This window comes from Magnolia sinica, chromosome 2 (assembly GCF_029962835.1).
Source record: "Magnolia sinica isolate HGM2019 chromosome 2, MsV1, whole genome shotgun sequence".
Taxonomy (NCBI): Eukaryota; Viridiplantae; Streptophyta; class Magnoliopsida; order Magnoliales; family Magnoliaceae; genus Magnolia; species Magnolia sinica.
In genome coordinates, this window is record NC_080574.1 from 20904405 (window position 1) to 20931605 (window position 27201).

At 38.5% G+C, this 27201-nt stretch overlaps 2 protein-coding genes and 1 non-coding gene across 4 annotated transcripts in view; 2 read left to right on the top strand and 1 right to left on the bottom strand.

Moving 5' to 3' along the window:
• Positions 1-941: 941 nt before the first annotated feature.
• Positions 942-14407, top strand: LOC131236571 (uncharacterized protein At4g06598). The gene is made up of 5 exons (XM_058233842.1): positions 942-1100; positions 2797-3536; positions 11367-11446; positions 11826-11948; positions 13978-14407. Exons 2-5 carry the CDS (start codon positions 2818-2820, stop codon positions 14169-14171), a joined length of 1116 nt encoding a protein of 371 aa, XP_058089825.1. The 5' UTR covers positions 942-1100; positions 2797-2817; the 3' UTR covers positions 14172-14407.
• A 2713-nt stretch (positions 14408-17120) lies between these two features.
• On the top strand, positions 17121-17194 carry TRNAR-UCG (transfer RNA arginine (anticodon UCG)). Its single transcript has one exon. It is a non-coding gene; the product is annotated as a tRNA-Arg (tRNA).
• Positions 17195-25590: 8396 nt separating this feature from the next.
• LOC131236572 (phosphatidylinositol-3-phosphatase SAC1) overlaps positions 25591-27201 on the bottom strand; it is a 34817-nt gene continuing 33206 nt past the window's right edge. For both annotated transcript variants that reach the window (XM_058233843.1, XM_058233845.1), the window contains 2 exons: positions 26091-26402; positions 25591-25944 (listed from right to left, as the gene is read on the bottom strand). In XM_058233843.1, coding sequence (XP_058089826.1) covers positions 26157-26402 — 246 coding nt within the window. In that variant the 3' untranslated portion in view covers positions 25591-25944; positions 26091-26156. The remainder of the gene's footprint in view (positions 25945-26090; positions 26403-27201) is intronic.

The following is a 27201-nucleotide window of genomic DNA, read 5'->3' on the forward strand; positions in this document are numbered from 1 at the left end:
CAACCTTGGGCAGAGGAATATCTCCACACGTGTGTCACAGGCAATCCGCTTCCCGTTACCCCGAGCGTAACAGAGAAACCCTCCGGTCGTGCGTTGAGGAAGGTCTTACCAAAAACTAGTTGTCAATGCAATTAGTTGGGGTTGTGGGGTCCACCATGGTCCATATATAGAATTCAACTGATCTAACATGGTTGTCCCGTTATGAAAATGATATGCCCCAAACTCGGGCTAATCCAATTATCACGTGAATTTTAAGGTTTTGGATGGTTTTCCACTTTTTTCTATCTTGTGGTCCAATATATCACTGGATCGCTATGATTTTTGGTCCATTTATATTTCATTGTGGGGAAAACCTTTTATATGGATTGGATGAAACGCATGTACCACGGTGGGCCCTGCACACAGCTAGTTGCTGTATAACACCTCCCTCGAGGGGAACCAGCGGAGACCGTTTTTGCAAGTTGTAAAGGTGCTTGATCTCGTAGTCCGCGGACTACAAAAGTGAATTACTAGTCTGCTAGTTGCGCCGTCGGTATAGATGATCGGAACCGTTAAATAGGTAGGGAACACTGTGAAAGAGCAGTTTAGTTATTTAGTTGCAAAATATGATGGAAGTTTGACTATGGGCAACCCAAGAAATAAAGTGTTAAATCGTTTGTATTCAAGATCAGTTTTTAATGGTTAAATCATCAATATAGGAAAATAGGATATTCTGTGGATTATATATGGTGAGGATCTATATCCTGAAATACGTATTACACTGATCAACGTGGCCCAGTAAGCGGACTACAATTTAACTTCAGTAGTCTAAGGACTACCTACCTTTTTTACACCATGAAAGCAACATGTTCAGCGGGCTCGGGCGAGATCCAACGATACGATATGAACGCTATCTGGTGAGGGGAAGACCAATATATCGCGCTATTTTAGCTAGTTATTGACGACTTCCCCTTAAATACCATCGGCTTCCACCTCTCTCTCCCTCTTTCTCTCTCTCCCTTGCTCGCTCTCTCTCTCTCTGCAGAAACCCTAAAAAGTTCATTTTTTTGAGGGTTTTTCAACCCCAAGAAGAGAGAAGCAGAAGCTGCAGCTTCGATCCGGTACGTCCATTTTCTCCTCTTCCTTAGAAACTCAGAAAATCGAATGCTGTTTTCATTTTCTCTTTTCTGTCGGAGAAAAATCTGTTTTGCCGAGAAATCCGGCGTCTTGATTTTCCTCTGCTCCTTTTTTCTTTTTGAAAATTTGTTATTAAAAACATCAGTTTCTTCTCACTTTTCTTTTTTCTTATTCTTTTCTTAATTTTCGAACATCTCCGTTATCCAGATCGTGTTTTTTTTTTTTCCTTCGTTAATTAATTTTCCTGAAAAATCCTCTTTCAATTTTTACGATATATGTATTTCTTTTCCGTGGTTCTCGTGGCATTGTATAATTCTTCTTGATTTTTTTATTTATTATTTATTTTTTTTTATGGGATTTTGGATGATGTGTATGACTATGTTTTTTGGGGGGGACGAATTTTCATATTTTTGGAAGGATTTATCATAGCTGTTAGTGCATGTTGATTTGAAAAAACGCTGCATGCGCACAGTGTACATCGATCACTCGGTGCACACAAATATCACCAACTGTCAGAAAATGATGGGTGGTAGTCTGACTCATGAGATTGGAATTTTTTTTTATTTTCATTATTTTTTAAAAAATCCCATTTGGATTGATTTTCGATTCCCATATGATGGGAGAAGACATGTGCGCACCAACTCTTGGTGCATACGCATACTGTGCGCGTACCGGAGTTGCCTGATTGAAATTTATAATGTATCGGGAATGAGCGTGGGTGTTTGTGGTTTCAGTGAAAATGTGATTATTATTATTATTTTTTATTAATGGCTTGTTATGTAAATGATCGATGGTGGGGTAAGTAGTTTTAGAAGTCATCTTTAAATTAGAGGGGGTAGCAAACTCCATAAAATTATGAAATGGGTTGGGAATTGCAAACTGATATCTACAACCATATTGATTGATAGATGCATCCTTCTGTACGTTTGATATTAAAATAGTACAACGTTGCACAATTATATTACTGAAAGTAGAAAGAAATGGTGCATTTGTCAGGGAATTGCTTGGCAATTTTACTTGCAAAAGAGTAAATAAACTGAAAGAAACAAACCAAGGAAATGGTCCAAATCATTCCCCTTTCTTTGGTTATATGTCTGTTTATTCATTCTAGGAAATGGAGGTGAACCGGATTTGTGGGAACTTGAAACTTTTGGGAAATGCTTCTAAATACTTGTGGGGCTTTCTTTCTCATCAACTTGTCATGTTTGCATTGTCAGTAGAGTACGCAGTCTTATGATTTGTCTGAGTGCACTATTGAATTGAGCAGCAATATCTGTCTAATAAAGAGAAATAAACAAATTGTGATTTCCTTCTTTAGCATCCATGTTGAGGACTTGGGCTCCAATTTGCAATTACATCAGTTGAAGATGGACTTGAAAGGAAGGCTAACACAAATTGAGGGTTACCTGCCTTGTATCAATACCAAAGAGATGGCTGAATGTTTCGTTTCTTTTAGATTACACTAGAATTTTCCAATTTATTTTGCTAGTGCATCCAAATGCATCCTTAGAGTTCTTTTCTTCTTTTTGTTTTTTGCCATTTAGAGGGAATCATTTGAGAAGAGTTTCAAACGCGTATATGGTGTGGTCTTGTTTAGAATTCTATTGCATTTGATGCTGTTTTGTTTAAATTTCTCCTGATATTTGTCATGTCCTACCCTTTTTATTTATTTTTGAACAGGTGGGAGATTTTATTTAAGCTATGGCGAACACCAAAGGGATGGCACACTTTAGAAATTCACCTTCCACTGGGAAACAATCACTTCTTCCTCCTAAAAGTCCATTCCCTAGCATATCCCCATCATATGCAGATTACGGCTCCTCTTTAATAGGGTCCAAAGGCATTCCAAAGCCACGAGAGGGACATAGGCACCACCAACGCACTTCCTCCGAGAGCATTCTCATTGAGGAGCAACCTTCTTGGCTTGACGAACTCCTAAATGAGCCAGAGACGCCTGTGAGGAGAGGAGCTCACCGTCGGTCATCTAGTGACTCCTTTGCATATTTGGAGGCATCTAATAATTCTTCTAACGTAGATAACAAAGCTCAAGAGGAGTACAAGTATAAAAATCTAACATCTGTGCCTTCATGGGGATCTGTGGACTTTGATCGCTTTAGAGACGTACAACATGCCTCTTTCTATGCAGAGAATTCTTTTGCGACACAGCAGAATAGGGGATGGGAATCACCCTTGAATTCCGTGACATACCCAAGTAGCTATCCATCTGCACGAGATCATAACATTATACTCCAGAGCTCTGGATCATCATGTGCTCCGAGGAGACCAGACAGAGTTCCATCTATAGCTACTGAAAAGCAAGACCAAGAGGAACCTGGTCATGATCTGCAAGGTTCTTCTGAAAGGGATGGATCTTATGCTAAGCCTTGTGTATCTGAGTCGGACACAAAACGTGCTAAACAGTGAGCTCTCTGCTAATACTCTTTCTCTTTTGAAATTATTTTTAAAAGTTGTCGTTTCTTAATGTTACCATTTCACAGTGCAATTATTTTCTGCTCCTTATTGATCTTAAGAAAGGATGCTAATTTACTATTGTTGTGTATATTTGTACTTGGACACATCAGATACATTAGGTTATATTCTACTCAGCATTTACATCATCGTGGCATTGGGTTAAATTTGTTGATAATTTATGTTATCTCATCATCATCATCATCTAAGTTATACCAATTAATTGGGGTCTGCTGCATGAATCCTGTCCCGCCAATCCACTCCATCAAGGGCCATACCTTCAGTTTGGAATGTCACTTGACACAACCTTCCTCAGGTACAATGTAATAGACTATTACATAGGTTGATCACAATCAAGCACTATCTAATAGACTATTATATCACATAGGTCGTTACATGGTGTTATAGAATTAACGGTTAATTTTACTTGGTTATATGACAATTATACATGACTCCAATCTGACTTGGATTATTACAGCTACCTTCCCTATGTTTCAAATATTTGTTGTAGATTCCCCATAGAAGGATACCCTGTCTATTAACATCATTTCTTTGAGCAATTGACTGTCCTACACCTTTCTCATATGCAACTAGTTGCGGACATGTGGGCCCAGTGTAGTGCATGTATGTTATCCAACCCATTCAGCATGGTCACTCCACCATTGAAATATGACACCCCAAAAATCTGGTCAGTCCAACCATCAGGCGGCCCGCCACATGAATTTGGAGGTTTTTGGGTGGTTGTCATTGGTTCAATGGTGTGGCCCACCTGATGATTGGATTAGCCTGATTTTTTGGTTCCAATATCTATTGAGTGATCCTGCTGCACAAATCGGATGCCATTTATACATAATGGTGGGCCCCACAGCAGGCAAAACAAACTCCTCTAGAGGGTATTTTTATCATTTGGTACAGATTCATCTGATGACTCTAATGGAGGGTAGGTTCCTGCAACAATCCAAAACAGAGGGGGGGGGTAGGTATAATTGTCGTATAACAGGGGATGTTGCTGCAATTAAAGATTACTGAGAAATGAATGGGCACTCTCTTTTATGTTAAATTTGCTTTTTTACTTCATGATGAACACTGATTTATGCTCATCTGATTTTTCTGTTTTACTACCCAAAATAATTCAGTTTGATAATGCCCCTGGCACAAGTCGTTTGGGCAACTTGGATCATTCATGAACCTGAATTTACTGCTTCCAAGTATCCCTCAATAAGTTACAATTGTTAAATTGATGTTTGTTTTCTCAATTCTTTTCAGTATCCTTTTTCTATCAATTCTTTTTCTTCAGTCTGCTAAGTACGTCACCACTTTGTCAGAATTGTTGGGGTAGTTCTTAGCAAGGCTTAGCTTTTCAATGCTATTGAACTGTGGCAAATGGTAGTGAGAGGTTCTTGTTCATCATCATCAATATCGTCGAAGCCTCATGCCAACTAATTGGGGTTGGCTACACGAATCATGTTCTACCCTTCCACTCAATCAAGGACCATATCTACTGGTGGGAGTTATCCACTCTTTGCTACCCCCAAGCCCAGAGAACGGGGGGTTGTGTCAAGTTGTCCGCCAGCATCAAAATTCTGCCACGATGCCCTTAATTATCAATTATGTGTGGAATAAGTAATCCAACTCAAGGTGTTTTGAGTGTAAGCTGTTGAGAATCCAAGCAAAACGGCTACAAATTTGATCCGAACCAACCCCCCGGCTTCTCTCTCTCTCTCTCTCTCTCTCTCTCTCTCTCTCTCTCTCTCTCGATCCAACGGAGTAATCTTATTAAAAAGCAAGGATATTCACGCGATGGGAAGCAAGTTGCTGATTGAGGAACTTTTTTAAATAAGGATAATAAAACTTTATAAATGTGTTGCTAAGACAAAAGTCGAAGTGAGAAAGAATACATCCTTAAAACATTACAACCTTAACAAAGATAAAATTTTAGAATCTTTTAGATTCTTAATCCCAAATGCCCATTCTAGCACATGTCACTTGGACTTCCAAACGACCTCTTCCCATGGACATTTAAAAAAAAAAATAATCAAGAAAACACCTATTCCATTCCTCCCAAATATTCCATAGAACTGCTAGCAACATCATACGCTAGATGATTGATTCTTTCTTAACTAGATTCCTGTTGTGCCATGCCCCAAAGAGAGCTTCTATTGAGGAGGGCACAACCCAACATGCTTCGAACATAGCCAAGATCACGGCCCACACTTGTGTTGGAAAAGAACAGTGAATAAAGAAATGGTCAATCGATTCTGCATCGTTCATACACAAGGCATATATTGGGAAGGACCATGGATCTTTTTTGGAGGTTGTTTATGGTTAAGACTTTCTTCCTTCTTACCAGCCATGTAAATGTTGCCACCTTGTTTTTTTTTTTTTTTTTGAAAAGTCATGATTGCATAAAAACAAAGAAAAATACAGGGGAGGGATCCAGGGAGTGCTGAGACGGCAACCAAATCTAGACTCCAAGGAAAAGAAGGTCGTAACCCTTCAAAACATGAACATTGGTCGCCTATTCTACAATAAGATGCTTTGCCTTAGAGGCAACTACAAATGTTGCCACCTTAGTCGGGGCTCTGTACATCTAAAACTTGTGGAAAAACTCATGATTTTGGAAGATGTGGATTTTCGGATCACCCTGTAAAAAGATTTAACTGTGAACTTCCCCGATGGAGCAGCTATCCAAACTGAAGAGTCGCTAGAATCCGAAGAGGGATGAATATTCTGCAAGCACCCCAATAAGGTGGCATAATCAGACACCTCCTTGTCTGATAAGTGTTGTCAAGGAGGGCTCCATGCACCAATAGCACCAATATAAGAAAAACAATCAACTACAAGCATATTCTTGGATGGAGCTAGTTGTTTTGCCAAAGAGAGGAATTCAACTTCCAAGGGCCTATCCCCCTACAAATGATCCTCCCAAACATGGATACAAGTTTTGTCCCCAATAGAGGAGGCCAACCCTTGCTTGAACGACTTACCAATAGATACAACGGCCTTCCAAATGCCCAAAGCTGATGATTTCTGAAATTGCACATGGTGTAGGATATGATACTCTACCACGACTATACGTGGAAGCTTGGCAGAGCTATAGAATGAAGGCTATGTCTCGAGTGGGGATGAAGACTAAATAATTTTTTTGCCAATTAAATACACAATTGCTTACTTAAAATAATATGCCAATTTAAACTTAGTAAAACAATTGAACACTAACGCTTCCAAGCTAATAGTGGGTTCAATCACGTAAACTACAATAGACGCGACGTGCTAAGCAACTAGTCTATAAATGGTGTACATATGTGTGTGGGATGTGCTAAATATTAACTCTTAGCATTTATCTAATAATCCATATATTTAATTCATTAATCAATCACATAAACATAATTAAACAAATGCTCAAATGAGAATCCCAAACATAAGCATGTATAGTGGTTCGGTTTCCTTATTCCACTCCCGGCGAACGCACTTTACCCATGAGTGTGCCGGATTTCACTATCAGAGGTTTTAAATCAGGTTTACCTCTAACATTTACATCCCTACACAAGGACCTAGCGTACACTCCTGTCGGAGGCTCCCGCAAAAGACTTTAATTGGTTTTCAATCGGCTAACCAACAACCTTAGTCATAGTCCAATGACCTACATTTACTCCTACAGGAGGCTCCTACAGATACTAACACATATACACTCGTGTTCGGTGAAATCGACCCTACATAAAAGCCTAGGTCCTACACAAAAACCTATTGAGTTTGGGTTACAAACTCTTACCCTCAATCCTTCACAACGAAAGAGAGTATGACTAATTGACATTGGTCGAATTTGAGCCCCTTTGATGCGCTGTCTCAGGTTGCTTGATTGATGCTCTCATGCGCTTCAATTAGCTTCATTTTTGCTCCTCCGATCGTTGATGCCGATGCGTTGCCAATGTTTCAGCTCCAAGACCAAACACTTTGTATACAATGTTCCTTTAAGGTGACCAAGGTGATGAGAAGTTGGTAGAATCTTTTACAACTAATGGAGTAGTTGAAATCCTAGGGGATTCACCTATAAGATTCTTCTAGAGGATTTAGACAAATGATATGCCAAGAGTATTGAGTATAATATCTAGAAAATTGTGGAGTTCAAGTTCATCTTCTCATGCGATGTTGAAATCCTCATTAGAGTCTTAAAGCTCATGAAGATGACTTGAAACTCATGGGATTAGAGGTTTAGGATGTAGGATATCAATGTGGAATAACATAGCATTTTATTGCATAAAAAACCCATCATTTCATCCAAGAACTGAATGCCCTTTTATAATAAACCGATTTGCAATAGCTATAAAACGGCTAGTTAACAGCTTTCTCAATAGGATCGAAAGGGCCTTCGATGGGATCGAATCCTCTATCAATCCCATCGAGAAAATTCAAAATTATCTCTGTTTGGTTACTGGACTCATTCTTCAATCGGATCAAGTGGCACTTGGATTCCATCGAGTCCCATCTACAACTCGTTGATGGGATCGAGAACTACTCGAAAACTATTGTTTTGGGCATATGATTTCACAGCATCTTAGTACCTCTTCTAGTCTTACTTATCATGTTCAGTTAAGCTCTTAAGGCTAAGGGATTATCAAACAAGGTTTACCTATTAAACTATGATCATCTAAAGGTTCAAATGTTGTTTTGGTTCAAGGGTTATGGTCATCATTGCTAATAATCTTCCTAACTCTTCGGATTTGGGGTACGTGATTCTGAAACATCGCTGAAAGTGACTTTAAGGCGAGTGTAGGTAATTGACACTCATAGGGTTACGGTTCACCGTGGCCATGTCCACTTGTGTCTTCGGTCTTTAGCTTCTAAGGGCTCAACCGACTAAATGACACATGGACTCACGTGATTGACAAACAAGGTGTGCTAACAATTTCTTTGTCTCTCATCCACCCACTCTCCTCTCTTGTGTCCCATATTTAAACACAATAATCTCCCTCCATAGCCCACCCTCTTTCGTACAGAATCTCCAGTGCCACTTCCCTAGAACTTGACGACTAAAACCCTCATTAGTCATTAGTTGACATATATGCTATATAATTGCCCTCTACCTACTTGAGTAAAAGAAATATTTGGGATGGGTAGCAAGTCACTGATTGAGGAATTTCACGACTGTCCTCATTTGCTGATGTATCTGCTACAAAATTTACACCTCCACCTACTCAAGTAAATGAAATATTTAGCCCAGATGCAAGGTCTGTACATCAATTGGAATCAAAGCTCCAAACCTAAAACCCGTGGTTAGACTCCTGCATTTTTCACCCACATAGTGATATTGCTTGAATCACCTTCCACAACAAACTTCTCTTGAACGTGGCAGAAAAAAATGCAGAGATCTCTTAGGAGAGTGCTTCCGCTACATGAGCTCCTCTTGGAGGAATAGGAGCTGCAAAAAACCGTATGGATGTTACCTTTTCCGTTTCTTGGAACCCCCGCCAAGATTGCCTATAGAAGTGCCATCAAAATTTAATTTCCAAACACTCCCAGGGGCAGGGTCCACCAGGACATTTTCTTGGCCACCTGATATCCAGTCTTTATATACGCTTGAATCATGTGAAAGTTCGGGGCAAGGTATTCCATAACAGTAATGGTGGCTGTAACGGCCGCCGCTGTTATCTTTATGATACAAATTGTTATGGTCTCTCCTTTTTTTTTTTGTCCTTTTTAAATTTTTTTTTTTTTAAAAAAAAAAAAAAAAAAAAAAACTTTGTCTGCCTTGTTACAGGGCCATTACGACCTTTACGGGAGGCGTAACGGTGATTATAAGTCATTTTTTCCATAATGGCTATTATGGCCTCATAACATAACGGTCTTTATGGCCTCATAATGGCCGTTACGGCACACCATGGTTCGGGGAACAAAGCGCTCGAACCATAATGTTGAGCTTTGTTTTGTAATGCAATTTCAATGCAGGCATCTTCACATGGTTCAACACCTGGCCATTCCTTTCATTCCAGATCCATGGTATGCCAAATCGGTTACGTATCGGCCGTATCGGCCAATACGTAACGGTAACGGTGCGAACCGTTACCCGTTTCGGGGCTGAAATGGCTGATTCGATTTTTTGTACCCGTATCGGCCGATACGGGCGTAACGGGCCGTTACGGGCCCGTAACGGTAACTTCTTTTTTTTTAGCTCTGTTTTTGCTGTTTTTTTGAAACCTCTTGCTTCCAAACTGTTTCTAATTCCTTCTACTACTAATTTCGACCAACCTTAGCTAGGTATTTGATAGAAAAACACATTATATTATAGATTTTTTTGAATCAAAGCTCGGTGGGCCATTTTTCAGAAATTTGTCAAAAATAGGTATTTATACTTTTTTTAATATATTTTGCTGTTTTAATCATGTCATATGATGTGTTAATCATAGTAGAACATGTTAATGTGCATTTTACAGATTTGGGGTGCCATTTAATAATTTTTTAATATTTTTTTCCATTTACGCATGAATTTTGGCCCCTTTTTTTAAAATTTGAAAAATCAGTTTTTAATGGCTGTTTTGCTGTTTTAATCATGCCATTTGATGTATTAATCATAGTAGAACATGTTAATGTGCATTTTACAGATTTGGGGTGCCATTTTATATTTTTTTAATATTTTTTTCTATTTACGCATTTATTTTGGCCCTTTTTTTGAAAATTCGAAAAACCATTTTTAAATTATTCTTTTGCTGTTTTAATGATGTCATATGATGTGTTAATCATAGTAGAACATGTTAATGTGCATTTTACAGATTTGGGGTTCCATTTTATATATATTTTATATTTTTTTCTATTTACGCATTTATTTTGGCCCTTTTTTTGAAAATTCGAAAAATCATTTTTTAATGATTCTTTTGCTGTTTTAATGATGCCATATGATGTGTTAACGGTGATACGGGGGCGTTCCTTTGATCTGTGCTGCAGAATGTCTCTTCTTGGCTCACCCTCACAATCAAGATCCTACTTTGGTTATGATGCCTATCTAGTATTCTTATGCAGCCCAAGGATATTTGTACGACTCCAAACAACATTTATTTTTAATTTTCAAAAATTCCCATTTTCTCAATGATATTATCTTTGGGGAATTGCAAATCACCATGAACTTTTTAAAAAAAAATCTTCAAAGTGCCTCGAGATCCCGTCAACTTTAGAAGAGAAAACCACTAGTACCTGCCTGGGACTTCTCCATTAATCATTCAGTTGTGAAGGAAGTATTTGAATATGGGGAGAAAATGTGAGATCAAATTTAATGAAATGGCTCTTTCAAAGAAAGAGGAAAAATCCTTTGGAGGTTGCTTCCTTTAGCATCCTTTGGAGGAAAAAGATACCATGTTTTCCCATTGCATTACTACCATGTATGGGTCAAAAGGAGCCTGTTGTTACCCAAATCTTATGTCGAACAAGAGTTGTGGAGGTGATAAAAGGGGATAGGAGAGGGCTTGTTAGGTATTTCGAGGAATAGTATTCTGAATGGAGCAGTATGGATGAGCCCCCTTTGACTTTTGGTCTCCAATCAAATCCCATCAAAGGCTGTAACTTGTGTTTCCAATAGAGCTTTTTCATCAGTTGTTTAAGAAGCCGTCGGCAGGATTTAGGGAGCGAAGCTGTTGGCCTGATATTTTCTCCATGGCCTCTATTTTCTCCTCAGATGTGCATAAAATGTCTTGGGTTCTCTTTTACTCCTAATGTTAAAGATGGTTGAAAATGTTAATGAAATTAGACCCATCATTATGGGGAGGGAGTTTATTTGTTATTTTTTAATGCAGGCAATTTGCTCAGCGGTCTCGGGTCCGGAAACTTCAGTACATAGCTGAGCTGGAAAGGAATGTCCAAGCTTTACAGGCAAGTCTTAAAGCAGGCGGTTCAGTTTAGAATTCTTTTCTCAATGATAATGAGAATAATCAATTGCCATCGCTCACACTGATGTCAGGATCGCATGTCATAATAGTTTTTAAATGATTTTTGTTTAGAAAAATATTATTAAGAAACAAGGAATAGATGTTGTTACATGTTGGAATAACAGCCCAAAACTGACCAGCTATGGATCCACAACCTAACAGTTGGTGGTTTTCATATCTGATTGGAGGGGTTGTTCGGTGCATGCAGTAAATGATTACTCAGGACGAGCGTCCTGATAAAAAAGAAATCTTCTGCAGATTTTATTTTATTTTTTAAAATTTGTTTCCATTGATATTTAATCCTATTTTATATGATTTTATAGGCAGAAGGGTCCGAAGTTTTAGCTGAACTGGAATTTTTGGATCAGCAGAATCTCATATTGAACATGGAGAATAAAGCTCTGAAGCAACGATTAGACAGTTTGGCTCAGGAGCAACTCATAAAGCAATGTGAGTAACGTTATCTAACTACCTACATCTTGGACTTGCTTTCTATCTTTGCCTTTATTGTGTTATGTTGCTTGGCAACTATAGTATTTTTCTATTAGAAATTTCAAAGAACAGACAAAATGGAACATGGTCTTAAAATAGGAGTACGCAAATAATTTCTCAAAAATAAAGAAGGTTTATGTAAATTACGATCATCGTTGTTGTCATCACCATCAGCTTTGCCTTTCTGCTCTCTCCTTGCAACTTGAAGTGGGACCATTGAGCTTTTAAATGGTAGAGTGGCAAGAGCTTTATGATTAGCTGGCCTGCAGATATCAACCATCTTGTACGATAGGCTCTGGAACTGGCCATGTCATGTGGTTGCCAGTTGTTTAACTTTTTCCAAGCAATCATGAGAATTCCTTTTTAAACATGATTTATAAAGCGAAGCAAGCCTCTGATGATGGTGATATGATGATGATGATGATGTAAATTATATCCTAGGCAAATGCAACTGACATTGACGTGCACTGGCTTGTCCATAGACTTTGAACAGTTTTATGATATTACAAAAAAAAAAAGAAAAAAAGAAAAAAAGAAAAAAAGCATAATTACCTAAGAGGACCTATGGGCATGGTTTACAACATTTATGGCATTGAGTGAACTGGTGCAAGTTGATACTACTTTGGTGGAGAATGGAATGTGGCACACTTGTACATTATGATTTGGAACAATTACAACTGAGATATAACAAGTTGTGTGCCAATCCCATTTCCTAGGTGGTTTGTGTAACCGCTCCTTGATTCTTTGGCTACTGGACACATCCTATTGTGCATCATACACATGAATGGTCCAGCCATTGGTCCAGGTCATGTGTGTTTGACCAAAGATGGCCCCTTACTGTCTAATCAAAGGACTTCTTGTTGACGCATGGCATGCTGTTAACTGACTGTCCAATTGCAAGACGTGATTGGATGGTTAGGATTGCCTGATTGGAGTGCTTGGGCCATGACCAATCCAACACAAGCCCAATGCATTCCAGGATGAGTATAAGACCGCTCCCCTGTATGAGTGGGATGGATACATCATGGGATCATACCTCATTATTTTCATATCAGTCCATAAAGAAGAGAAATGATCCGATCCAGCAGCTGTATTAGAAGTTATGGTACAGCCTTTTTTTCCTGCCAATGTTTAGAATGTCCCATCTGTAAAAAAGGTGGGCCACACCATGATGATCAATTGGCATGAAAATAAGGCTGATGAACATATGCAGCAGGACACTGTCAATATCAATGAACAGCTGATGGTATGAATTAGTGTACTGGTATGGCCAACCCAATGAGTGAATCATCCTGTTTTTCCTGCCTAGTGATCATCATAGCGTGGCCCAACTCTGTATGACAGGACCTTCTACATATCTGACATGTTGGCCGAAAAAAATGGCTGGCATAATCAGTTCCAATATAGCTGTCGTATGTGAGCAATTCTCCATAACGAAAACATGTAGATGAAGTTACTAGTTCTAATAGAAAATAGATTTTGGACCATATAACTATTTTCACATAACTAGAAAAAGAAAGAATGTTTTAGCAGTTGCGAACATCTTATGTGGCAGTTCTTTTTTATTGTTAAAATAGAACCTGTTACCTGCTTCTGCAAACATCACATCTCACTTCACAGCATGTCATGTTGGCACGAAATAAGTCATTTTGCATATGAGGCTGCATATATTGCATCTGATATGCCAACTCATACCCATTCCGTTTTGAATGGGAGATGGAATAAAAGAATCAGAAGGACTTGTTTTTAGTTACTGTTTCTTGTGCTCTTTTAATGAAATAGAATGAAAGCAAATTTACCCCCTTTTCTGGATCCAAGTCTCTCTGTGTGTCCAAAAATGTAAAACCTCACTTCCAAAGGCATCCTAAGTAGTTTCGAATATTTCTTTTACAAAAAGAAGGAAGATGCCCTTAGTTGGCTCCATGGAGCAATTTTATTGTCTGAGCATTTAATACGAGGGGACTAAAATCTTGATGTGATGATGCAGTGGAGCATGAGGTGTTGGAGAGGGAGATTGCACGGCTTCGATTGTTGATGTATCAACAGCAGCAGCAGCCCCTCTCTTCCCATCACAGACCGGGTAGCAGTAGAGACCTCGATTCCCAATTTGCTAATCTCTCTTTGAAGCACAAGGAGGCCAGTTCTGGCAGGGAACCAGTCAGTGGCCCACTCCACACTTGAAAGTGTGATGAGCCAAAGCAATGCCAATGTCCAATCCCAGTTATGGTGAATGATTTTCTGGATCTTCTCACTGTTCGCTCTCTTTTCTTGTTTTGATATCTCTATGTGCACCTGATGGTCATGCCGGAAAAGTTCACTTCTCTGGTTGGTGACTCATCGGAGGTGATAGTTCATAGCTTTTGTTTTCTCTCTCTCTGTGTATTTGCACGAGTGATATGCCTAAATGTATTCCTTTATCTTTCCCATCAAGCAAATTATATGAGGGTACGTTGGATGCTCATTTCAACTGAATTGCAACAATTCAATCAAGCATAAAGAGGAAATGACCAAAATTGAAGCTGGGCCATTTTGGCCTGACTGTTGAAATATGCCCCGTCTAACCATAATTCATAATGACAGCCAACCCATAATTGAAATTGCATGCATCTTGAGGCCGACTTGGAAGTGATCTGAATTGCTATTTCTATTTCTGGGATGGCCCGCTGTTATGAAATTTGAATGGACGGAGGCTAACCACACATCCATCATTTCCACTTTCTTGGATTAAATTATGGCAATTCAATTGAGCATCCTATCACATCCTTAACTGGGTGAGTGAAGGCTATCTGCCTTGCTGAGCCAGCCATTTAGAACCATCTGATTCGGAGTCCTATGATCCGGGTTACACCAGCAGCCGATAGGGAGATAAGGAGAGAGCATTTGCACTACTGCAGCTGGTAAGTAGGGTTGTAAGGACATGCACATCAATGAAACAAGGGGGAAATGCTTGCCAGAAATACAGACGGGCTGGTCTGTTATGTAACCATAGTAGAGTATGCAGATGTGGTAGTATGCAAAAACTCAATTCCCGTATTGATGTATTTTTGGGACCTACACAGCCACTGCTGGGGGAACGGATTAGGTGTTACCCTTACCGTGTGGGGTCCACCTTGATGAATGTGTTGTATATCCATGCCATCCATCCAGTTTTCCAGTGCATTTTAGGGCGTGATCATTAAAAACTTTGTGGACAACAAAAGTTTTGGATCAAGCCGATCTCTGTATTTTCCCTCCATCCAGGTCTGGTTGACCTTATCAGCAGGTTGGACGACAAATGAACATTATGATGAGCCCGAGGAAGTTTTTAATGGTGGGTGTTCATTCACCACTATTGCCTATGCTGTGGTCCACCTGAGATTTGGATCTGCTTAATTTTCGGGATCATGCCCCCAAATGGCCTGGAAAAATAGATAAACAGGGTGGATATACAACAAATCATCAAGTTGGGCCCCACGGCAAGGGTAACACCCATAAGGTGTCACCCGGGTAACATCTAATCCACGGCCCACTGCTGGATGCGAAAATGCTGCACTGGGAACAGGAATGCCTTTTCCACGTATGTAGAAGAATAGCCTATTGCATTTGCATGCTATATGGATGAATCTATGGTCGAGCTCCATCTTGGATTTCTGTAGGTTTACTATTTTTAGCGGATGGTGTTGCCATGATTTGAAGTTGGCTTTAAACCATTCCACATTCATTTTCCGGTTAACACATTAAAAGGCCACTTTCCACGGAGTAGAATCAGATCATAACAAATCCAGGTCAGCTAATTTGACTCGATCATCGCAAAACCGGTCAGCTATTTGTACACGAATCAATCTTCTCCTATCCATGTTTTGGCTGGTTTTGTACTAACTGGGCATGCTTTCTACTCGGACTGGCCAGTTTCTCAAAATCAGACGGCTTACAATTGAATAGTGGAAACATGTGCTTAAGATGAGGCAATGTGATGTTTGTTTGGGCTCCGTTTGGGCAGCGGGTCCCACAAACCTAGACCATTCTGGCCCCTCCCTCAGATGATAAAAGGGCTTGTGGTGATTAGCATCCTTCAGCGCTAACATGCCACTTCTGTAGGATATCGAGTGCCATGAAAACGGCAGGCCCCCCACCATGAAGTCGCACACTCCGTTCCATTCACCAGGTGGGCCGACATCTGTATGTTGTCCATGGATTCCTATGGTGTAACCCTTCTGATGCATGCAACCGCCAGGTTTTTGTGCCAGATGATTTTTCATTGTAGATTTTTTTTTTTCCTTTCTTAAATGTTAGGTTCCTACAAACACTGCGTGTTGGCGGGAAAGATGACTAAGCATTACAGGATATCTTTTAGTGATTTGCATCATCTATATGATAGGCCCACCTCTGTTGGATATTAATAATAGCAAAAAAGAAAAAGAAAAAGGAAATCGCAGATTCTATTAGTTTGAATATGGACAGTGTCTTTAAACATTGCTTTTGTGGACATTTATTGATAGTTTCCGGATCTTCCAATCGCGAGTATTTACAGGCAGCAGCCATAAGCTGTTTATCTCGTCAGATAAACGGTTGGTAACACTGAAAATAACTCTAGATCCAACAGCATACCTATGCGAATCTGACCCGGAGGGTAAGGGTCCCACCATAATCTAGATTACACATAATCCGGATCTCTTAAGACTCATTCCTGGTTTTGCGACATCTCCTATCCAGACAGTGCATAACAGCAGTTACCAATAGCTGGATCTGGTTTGCTAGGTGCAGGATCGCATTCTCAGCCCAATCTCATTATTTGGCAGTGCAGATCATTGATCTGATTGGTTCTGATATGGATGGAGGACGGCCCCAAAAATTTCCCGGATGATCCTAATCCTGTGTGGCTATTTATTATTGATCGTCTATTTCTAACCCGATGCTCCGAGGGTTGGAGCCATTTGGATCAGTTAACAGTGGGCCCTGCATGTGCAGAATACTATGGAATGGGTTTTAATCAACTGCGGGTACTCATCCCAAGTTACCATACAGGCGTCATTCCGCAGCCATCGTTCTATCAAAACCCAAGAGGCTCATCACTTCGTTAGGGATAAAACTACAAACAAGATTTACCAATAATTTATTATTATATATGAAAGCAAACAATATGGCAACAAAGATCGCATAGCGCAGTGGATTAGCGCGTTTGACTTCGGATCAAAAGGTCGTGGGTTCGACTCCCACTGTGGTCGTTTTATTTACATTTTGGTGGTTTTTTTTTTTTTTTTTGGGTACCTGTTTTCTCATGTGGGCTACCTCTCGATAAAAGGATTGTAGCCGCTCAGCTTGCATTTTTATCCTCCTTTCATGTTTTTGGGTTTTGTCATCAGTGTTTTATTATTATTATTATTATTATTTTTTTCCTGTTTTTGTCTTTAGCTCTGTGGTATTTCGAAATGGATGGGGGGCTCTTTCAATCCCGCTTCGTTACTTTCTTAGGTTCGCCACCACGAAAGATTCTGCCTGTCCAGTTTGGTATGTTCTTTTTTTTGGTCTGTCATTCTTTTGAAATAATTATATTTTTAAACTCGTGTCCTTAATGTCATTTCACATTTTTTAAGACGAAAATGGCCCTATTGTATTGGCAACGAGCCTCGTACTATTTAACGGTGCTATGTGTGGAGGATGATTTGCTAAGGTGCTAGAAACATTCATGATTGATTCACTAAAAAAGGAAAAATTCTATTCTAACAATTGATAAAATTAGATAAGTCTTACATTATGAACTCTCAATTCAAACATTGAAATTCTTTTGGATAGCCGTGATGAATCTGGATCACCTCATTTTCTCATTCTAACTTTCTAGAGGTCAGAGACCTTATGTATGGTCCCTCCCTCACAATACCTAATTGTGGGTATGAAAGATCATTTTAGTGACTAAGGAATCAGAATCTTATTACAAATGAATTTCTGCAAATTCTTTTCTTTTCTAGAAACCACTCGTATGGGGTCATTTCTGTTTTTCTTAGAGCCTGTTTGGTGTGCATCGTTCCTATATCTATATGGGAATAACATGTTAATGTCTCTTGTTATGGGGGCCCACATGTATGCACAACGCATGCACGTGCAGACAATTATATGGGCCCAATCATTAAAAAAACCTTTACATTAGAGTAAGTTATCATATGTGAGAAAAGAGAGTTCATTTAAGACTTGGTTTCTAAGGTGATATATGAGATCGTAAGTTTATAAATAAAAGATACTTTTGCCTTGAGCTGTGCACGAACGGGGTTAGCTCGATTAACTCTCTCGACTCAACTTGAAAAAGTTCGATTTGACTTGGTTCAAAATTGAGTTCGAGCCGAGTCGAGTTGATTTTTAGAGTTTGAAAAACTTTCGAGCCAAAGTTCGAGCTTGAATCAACTCAGATCGAACCTCAACTCAAATCGAACTAGTTCAGTGACTCGGTTATTTTGATATTGATGTTGCTCACCAAGTGTTTGATGAAATGACTTAATGAAGTGTTGCTTCTGATTGCTACATTCTCTATGGGATCGGCCAGTGGCGAGGAAAGTATGGATATGAAACAAATCACTACAAAAAAAACAAACATTACATAGTAAAACTAATCTTGGATCTTGATTTTGTCGCTCCCTACTGAGTGTTTGATGAAATACTTGTAAACTGTTGTTGCTATTTTGCAAACTATGAGAAATTAAAGGTGCACTTCATGTGTTTGAGAAAATGCCGCACAGGCTCGAACTGGCTTGAGTTGCTGACCGAACCGAGCCAAGCTGGCTAGTCAAGCTTGAGGACCGACCCGAGCTGAGTTCGAGCTAGGGTCAACTAGTGGCCGAGCCAAGTCAAGCTGTGCCAAGCTCAACTCGATTCAACTCGAGTTTTAGCTTTACTCTTGGCCTACTTCATTCAGGCTCAAAACATGTAGGGCTATTTATTTCTAAGTACAAACATTGAGAGAAATGTGAGAGAAGTGAGCCAATGTCGTATACCATGTAGGGATGCAAGAGCAATGGTCAAAGTTGTTAAAGCCCGTTTGGATACCACCAAATAATTTACTTTTTCTACTTACAGTGGTAGATAAGTAACTTATTTGAGAGAAGTAAGTTTGGTTTATGATCAATTATAAGTAACTTTTTAAAATTAAAAAAAAAAACTTTAAGTTACTTTATTACTTCAGCTTAATAAGTATAAATCAAGATAAGTTACCTGAGGCATGAGTAGCTTATCTTAAGAAACTTAATATCCAAACGCCTCCTCATTGTCTAGTCCTGCCATATAAAGGAGTGTTGTGCATCATTGATTTGACATCAATGCAATGCAACTAATGGATGAGGTAGATCTCATGCACGATTTACACATGTGGTGATGGGACAACCTTGGTCACCACCCTATACATGAGCTCTTGCCTCTTGCCTAGATTCACTGTTTCTTCTTCTTCTTCTTCTTCTTCTTCTTCTTTTTTTTGTAAAATTAATGTTGTGAATGGATTGGATTCAATGAAGATATGTGCATGTCTGAAGTGATTATCCTTTGACAACGAAAGTGTTTGAGGTGGCACATTAGGAGAATTTGTGAGTCATGGAAGGACTGCAGTCAGCGATCAACTGAATGATGGAAGCCTTCGAATAGATTCGTGTTCTTAATGATGAGCAGCAAGATGAGATAGACGATGGAGCTCGCAGTTATCATGTTCATGGTGTAACATTGGTGATGAATCGTAGGCCACTACTTTGATCACGAGGAAGTTGTTATACACGTCAATGGAGGAGATAAATTTACAACGACACAACATCTTTCGGATGAGGTGCACCATGAACCAAAGGATCTGTGATCTTATCATAGATGGTGGGAGCAATGAGAATCTTGTGTTAAAGACTATGGTAAAAAAAAAAACTGCAACTAAAGACAAAAAAAGCACCCGTCTCTGTACACAGATGGATCAAGGACGAATTAATGTGTAACATAGTGATGTGGAAGCTTGTCAAATATTATTTAATTGACCATGGCAGTACTATGTTGATGTCATGCATAGATGATAGGAAAATACTTTAATTTTTCTAAAGATGGTAGAAATATTATCCTCACCCTGATGAAAATGGAGAAGTGCAGTCTTTTGTAACCGAACAAGATATATAAATCGAGAAGAAGAGAGATCAATGCATTAGTTGAAATTGGAAAAGAAGTAGAACACATGAACATTCCAAAGAAGTTGAAACCAATATTGTAGGAGTTCAAGGGGAATATATGTCCAATAAACTTTTGACAAGTTGCCCCCCATGCGGGATATTTCTGCTACTCAAGTGGAGTTTGTCTTCAACAATATGTAGAATCGATCCACCAATAAGTTGCCATTCGAAGTTGTGTATGATCGTATTCACAAACATACTCTCGACTTAGTCTCTTTGCTTAAGTTACCGGGTATGAATGTTGTGGTAGAAATATGGCAAACCAAATCATGATAGTGCATACTAAGGTCCAAAAGAAGTTGCAGGAGTCCAATACCAAGTATAAGAAAGATGTTGATAAACATTAACTGCAGAAGGTATTTAAGGTGGGTGATAATATACTAGTTCACCTGTGTGAGAAAAAATTTCCGATTGGAACATATAAAAAACAAAGAAATGAGAAGATCAGTGCCTATGTTATTGATCCTCCCGAGGGCATGGAAATGTTAAGGAATTTTGTTGTGGTAAACTAGTATGAGTATTATGAGTTAAGTCCGTCAAATAATTCAAGGATGAGTTCTTTCCAAGTAGAGAGGACTGATGTAGGATGTAATAAAGATATATCCTTAACATGGAGGGACCAAAAGAAGGCCAAACGAAAGCGAAAGTAATCTGTCAAATTCGAGCCTAGTCTTACATAGGACACAATGTAATTTGACCCTAAGCATATCCATTTCAAAGAAATTCAATCGGGATGAGGAGAAATTGTTCTTTGAAGTGTGAATTATAAATCAGTTATAACTTTTGACTTGGGTATCTTTACGGGACGTGCGACCTATCAATCTTTACCATAACGGGTCATTCGGGGTCAATTGACCCACAAAGTGGGTTTTGTCTATCCATTTCACAAGAAAACACACGCTTCAAAAATGAAATTTTAGAATTTTTTTTAATACTATTTTTAGTAATTTCAAATTTTTTTTTTTTTATATTCCTTTATTTTTAAAGTTTTAGATTTTCATCTTTAAAAAAAATAAAAAATACTTGAAATCATGCTAGGACTCCTTTAATAAGATGTATTTGGATTTTCTATTTTTGGTAAATTAGGTGTTAAATAAGTTTTGCTATTTTGGATAATTTTTATTGGGGTTAAAATTTTGCTATTTTGGACAATTTTAAGCTAAGGGTTTATTTTTTCTTTGTTAATGGTGTAATGATAAAATTATATATATTAGACATTATTCAACAAAAATATTTGAGAGTTATCTCTTTTTTCTTGTAAATTCAAAGTTTTACCTACTTGAAAAAGACAATCTTTTTCATTGTTTCTTCATACTCTTCCCTGCGTCATCAAATATATTACATATTCAAAATAATAATTTCTATCATAAAATGTACATATACATGTGTGTTCAAGATACACAATGGACTTATCTGTCTTTGGGCAAGTGTATGCTGAACCTAAGCTCATAAGGCAACAAGCTACCAAATGTACTAGGATGACGACACGAATATGAGATCCAAGCCATTAAAATGTCCATTTCAACTTGTATTACTACGCTTCGATACCTTGCACTTCACGTTTCCATTTAGATGCATGCAGTTTTCAATTCTAATGTGCATGGCAGTACATATAATTCAAATAAACGGTCAGATCATTCTGACGTAGGGTGTATGAGATGTGGGTCGTAATCAAGGGGCTACACTGTGTCTGCTCCCTAACCAAAAATATCAGGCCTCCTTATCATGTGGCCAAATCTACATTGTGATTGTTCAGTGTTTGATTCGCGTAGCTAGCATTGTGCTACTCTGATGATAGAGGCATGTATATATATACACACACGATAGAGGTATGTGTGTGTGTGTGTGTATATATATATATTATATATATATATAGAGAGAGAGAGAGAGAGAGAGAGAGAGAGAGAGAGAGAGAGAGAGAGAGAGAGAGAGAGAGAGAGAGAGAGAGAGAGAGAGAGGGGAATGCTTAGGTGGGTACCCGTTTCTCGCAAGTTCTCGCAAATTTTTTTTGAGAACTCATTTATGGTGATATGAGCAAAATTTTTTTGAGAACTCATTTATAGTGACATGAGCTCAAAATCTGAACCGTCCACCTGATTTTGCACCGCATGAAACCCCTGGGTCCCAACTTTTACCCTGATCCAAAACTTTGGTGGGTCATGACGAAAGAGAGACAAATCAAGGGAGGAAACTATTTCATTTTTCCATAGCCCACCCAAGTTTTGGATCAGGGTAAATTTTGAGCTAAAAGGGTTTCATGAGGTGTAGAACCAGGAGGATGGTTCATATTTTGGACTAATATTTCTGGAAATGAGTTCTCAAAAAGTTCTCACTAGAACGGGTGAGAAAGCTGAGCATTCCTCAAAATGATACTATGAGGTCGAGCTGTGTGGGCCCCACCGTGATGTGTGTCAAATATCAACACCGTGCATTTGATGGGTCCCATCTAAGTTATGAAATACCCTAAAAATCAGCCGTATATGGAACTCAAGTGGGCCATACCATCTAAACCCATGTGAAAACATGCCTAAAACATATAAAAGCACTTGGTGGAGCCCACCTGAGTTTTGGATGCAGCTGAAACTTGGTCCTGACCCCTCACCCCTCAGCCAAGTGGGAAACACACAATGGATGGGCTGAATTTGTGAACCATATCTCGGTGGGCCTAATAAATAATTATGATGGGCTGAATTTATGAACCACATCTCATTGAGCCCAATAAATAATTATGAATGTTATAATGGTAGGGTAACCCCTCTCAACTGTTGTATGTGGTGTGGCCCACCCAAGTCATGGATTGACTTGAATTTTAAGCCCGTGGACCACCATGGAAAGTTGCATCTTACTAATAGGGTAGATGTTCAACACACATCATGGTGGTGCCCACACAACTTGACCTCACGGGCAGTTCCCATGAGGTCGACCGGAAAAAACCATTTCCCATATATATATATATATATATATATATATATATATATATATATATATATATATATATATATATATATATATATATATATATATATATATATATATATAGGAAATGGTACTATGAGGTCAACCTCACACAGCTTGACCTCATTGTAAGTTCCCACCAGGTCGACCTCACACCACCCTATTCTTTCTTTCTTGTTATTATTATTATTATTATTTTTTGTTATTATTATGGGTTTTATTTCTTCTTCTTTTTTTTCAAAATTAATACTCTTTATTTAAAAAAAAAAATAAATCTAAAAAGATACTTTGACACAATTGGTAGAAATATAAGATTGGTTGTGATTCCTTGTTTCTCCCAGTTTATTTTTTAGGGACTTTTCAAATTCAAATTCATTAAATATTCCAAAATTCGAATTTAATCAAATATATATAGATTCAAAAAACCCTATCCGAATTCAAATTCATTAAAAATTCAAAAATCTGAATCCGATCCAATATTCGAAGAACCTAAAAATCCTATCCGAATTCAAATTCATTCAAGATTAAAAAATCTGGATCCAATCCAAATTCAATCCGAATATATATTAAGACAGTTTTTCTCTCTTTTTTTTAAATAAAATACACAAATACCTTCGTCATCTGTCGGATCGTATCTTTATCGAATCAAATTGGGTAGATCCCAATCCAATCTCTATCCCATCTAAGCCTTAAATCCAATTGATTGCAGTCCCCTACAATAATCATATTCCACCACTCCACAGATTCTTAACCAACGCAGTTCTTGGCCTTTGTCGCACATGAGGAAACCATGTAAGTCTACCTATATTTATCTTATTACCTAGTAGTGCAGTCCTCATCTTATCAAACCGTGTACGTCTACTTTTCCTTATCTTATTACCTAGTACTGCAGCCCTCATCTTATCACCCGTCATCTCAACATCCTAATTTTTAGTACATTTATTCTGCAAACATATTGCTCCTTAATTGCCAGACATTCTATCACATAAAGCATGGCTGGACTTACAACCATCCTATAAAATGTTTCTTTAAGTTTGAGTAGTAAAGTCAAACACAAAATCCAGAGGCATGTTTTCATTGGTACGCCACGAACATAAAAAATTCCACAGCCATGTTTTCATTGGTACACCACGAACGTATAAAACTCCAGAGGCACGTCTTCATTTCTTCTACTCGCTTGAATTTTATGGGCAACATCCTTCTTAACCTCTCCATTCTCATGAATCATCAATCCAAAATATCGGAAGTGGTTATTTTGGTAAAACTTCTTGGTCAGCAATCTTTAACTAATTCCTCATTTTTACTCCTATTTTTACTAAATTACACTCCATATTGCTCTGTTCTAATCAAGATATGTTTGATGAAGTAGTAACAAATACCTGGACTTTAGTAGAGAGACATGTGAGGTCCCAATAACTATAGGCTTGCGCCAAGGTTCAACATTGAACCCGTACCTTTCTATATTGGTTATGGATGAGTAAACAAGGCATTTCCAAAAAGGGATCCCATGGTGTATGTTGTTTGTAGATGACATAGTTTTGATTGACAAAATGAAGGAGAGCAAAAATACAAAGCTAAATTTATAGAATGGTGCTTCAAAATCTAAAAGATTTAAAATTTGTCAGACTAAAATAAAGCATATGGAGTACAGTTTTGATAATAATATGAGTGAGAATGAGGAATTAATAAAGATTGCCGACAGAGAAGTGTTCGAAAATGACCACTTCCACTATCTTGGGTCAATAATTCAAGAGTAAAAAATTTTGAGAAGGATGTTGCCCATTGAATTCATGCGAGGTGAAAGAAATGGAGATTTGCATTTGGAGTTTTATGTGATCTTCGTGTGCCACTCAAATTGAAAGGGAAGCTGACTGGATGGCTATAAGACTAGCCATGCTTTATAAAACAAAATTTTGGGCAATAAAGGGCACCATGTCCACAGGATGAGTGTACCTGAAATGTGGATGTTGAGATGGAAAGTTACATGACAAGGATAGAATTAAAAATGAACGCATTCAAGGAAATTTAAGAATAGCACTAATAAGTAAAAAGCTGAGAGAAAGTAGCTTAGATGGTTTGGTCATGTACAACAAAGACTAAGAATAGCACCCGTTAGGAGTGAATTTGTGCAAGTTCAAGGCTTTAAAAGGGCAAATGGGGTGCTAAAAAAACGTAGGTGAAGGTAGCAAGTAAAGACCTGATGACCTGTGGCCTAAGTAAGTAGTGAATTTATGACATCAAGAGTGAAATGGTGGAAAAGGATTCATGTATACAACCTCAATTAGTTGGGATAAGGCTTAGATGATGGTGATGACTCATCACATTATGGGTTCCTTCTAATCAATAGTCAAAACTGCAGAATCATGGGCACTACTTGTACAAACTGGCCCCCCCATAACTTGATGCATCCCAACTGCTATTTTCCTCCTGTAAAACTGCATATGTGGCACACAAGTAACTCAACTGAACTGTCCAAAGCATCGCTCTGATGAACAAAAATTAAGATTATTTAATTATCTGAACTATTGGTTTGATGGATATCCATGGTAATGGCAGTTAGAAGCCTAGCGCCCTTCAATATGCATATTAAATTAACTAAAATTACCATCCCATCTCCAACTTTGCATTTCAATCCAATATAATACATTGAAAGGCTGTGCTTAAAGTAACTAACTGTTCACTCTGGTTGGCTAGGTTGTGATAAAGAGAATGGCGTGAACTTTGGATCAGGACATTACTGATGAGTCTGATGCTGCACATGCATTGGCCCCATTGTTAAATGAGAATATAGCAAGTATAGAAAAGGGAAGAGATAAGAAGAGTGCTGAGATCCATGATACCTACAAAAAGGGAAGAGATCAGACGAGCACTGAGATCCATATACTGATGAGACAACCTCAATAGTAACGTGCACTCTATAGAAATGACACATACTACATGCACAGTTACATCTAACTGCTTTTGATTAGAGATTCAGATGCCATACAATTTCTTGCTGACTGTTAAAACAATTGCCGGATCTATACATAAAATGGCATCAGAGGCTGTTGAGCTAAGCCCTCCCTTGCATCTTCTCTTCTCCAATTATCCATCTAGTCAATCTGCTTGGATCCCCAGCAAGGGATTTACAGGTGGGGACGATGCCAAGGTCTGCACCAATTTGATCATACTCTTTAAGTGCAGCTTCCATTTCTGCCTCAATGAGCGCATCATCCGCACCATCTAGCCCCATGCACAACGCATCAGAGTAATGTTTCTCTTTCTCGGGATCATGTTTGAAGGGTTCCATGGCAGGGCCCTACAGGAACATTGTAACCAGATTAAGCACAATATGAACTGGCCATGGAAATTTTATATATATATAAAGGAAGAAAGAATGAAACTAAGGGATTGCCATGGAAGTCGATGGAGAAATGGGCTCATATTGTTTTTATAAGGGATATACCCATCTTTGCAATCGTCAGAACAAAAAGAAGTAAACAGCTTAACATGTACTTCTCATAATGGCAAAAATGTGACAGTTGGGCATATAGCATAAGCATTGACAAACATCAACAACAAATCATGATAGAAAGGTCATCAAACAGAGGAGAATGCTGCCAGCTCATATATGGACAAGCTTGGTGGGTGTGCATACCTCTGTAGCTGGTGGTGCCGCATGTTCCTAGTTAAATTGTGATTTGGCACTTGCATATTGTGCATACCAATTTGACCGATGACTGCACCATTCTGGATTGTCCGTGAAAGATACAGCATGGCATGACTTTGTTATCATATTTAATATGAGGGAGCATACAATCAGCATTTTAAATAGCATACAATACATAATGTGGCTGATGCACTGCATTGGAGATGTAATCAGCTACATCAGTACCACAACACTTACACTACAGTAAATCTGAAATTGATCTTAGCATGAATAACAGGTTTCCTTAATTAGTTGAGTTCCTAGTTGGTTTTACTTGTTGCACAAGTTATTGAGTCCTTCTAGTTTATCTATGCTTTCTAAGTAGTTGAGTGTTTCTAGGACTGATTATAACCCTGTACTTGGGCCAAAAAGAGAAAGGCAATGTTCATAGGATTGTTTATGATGTCAG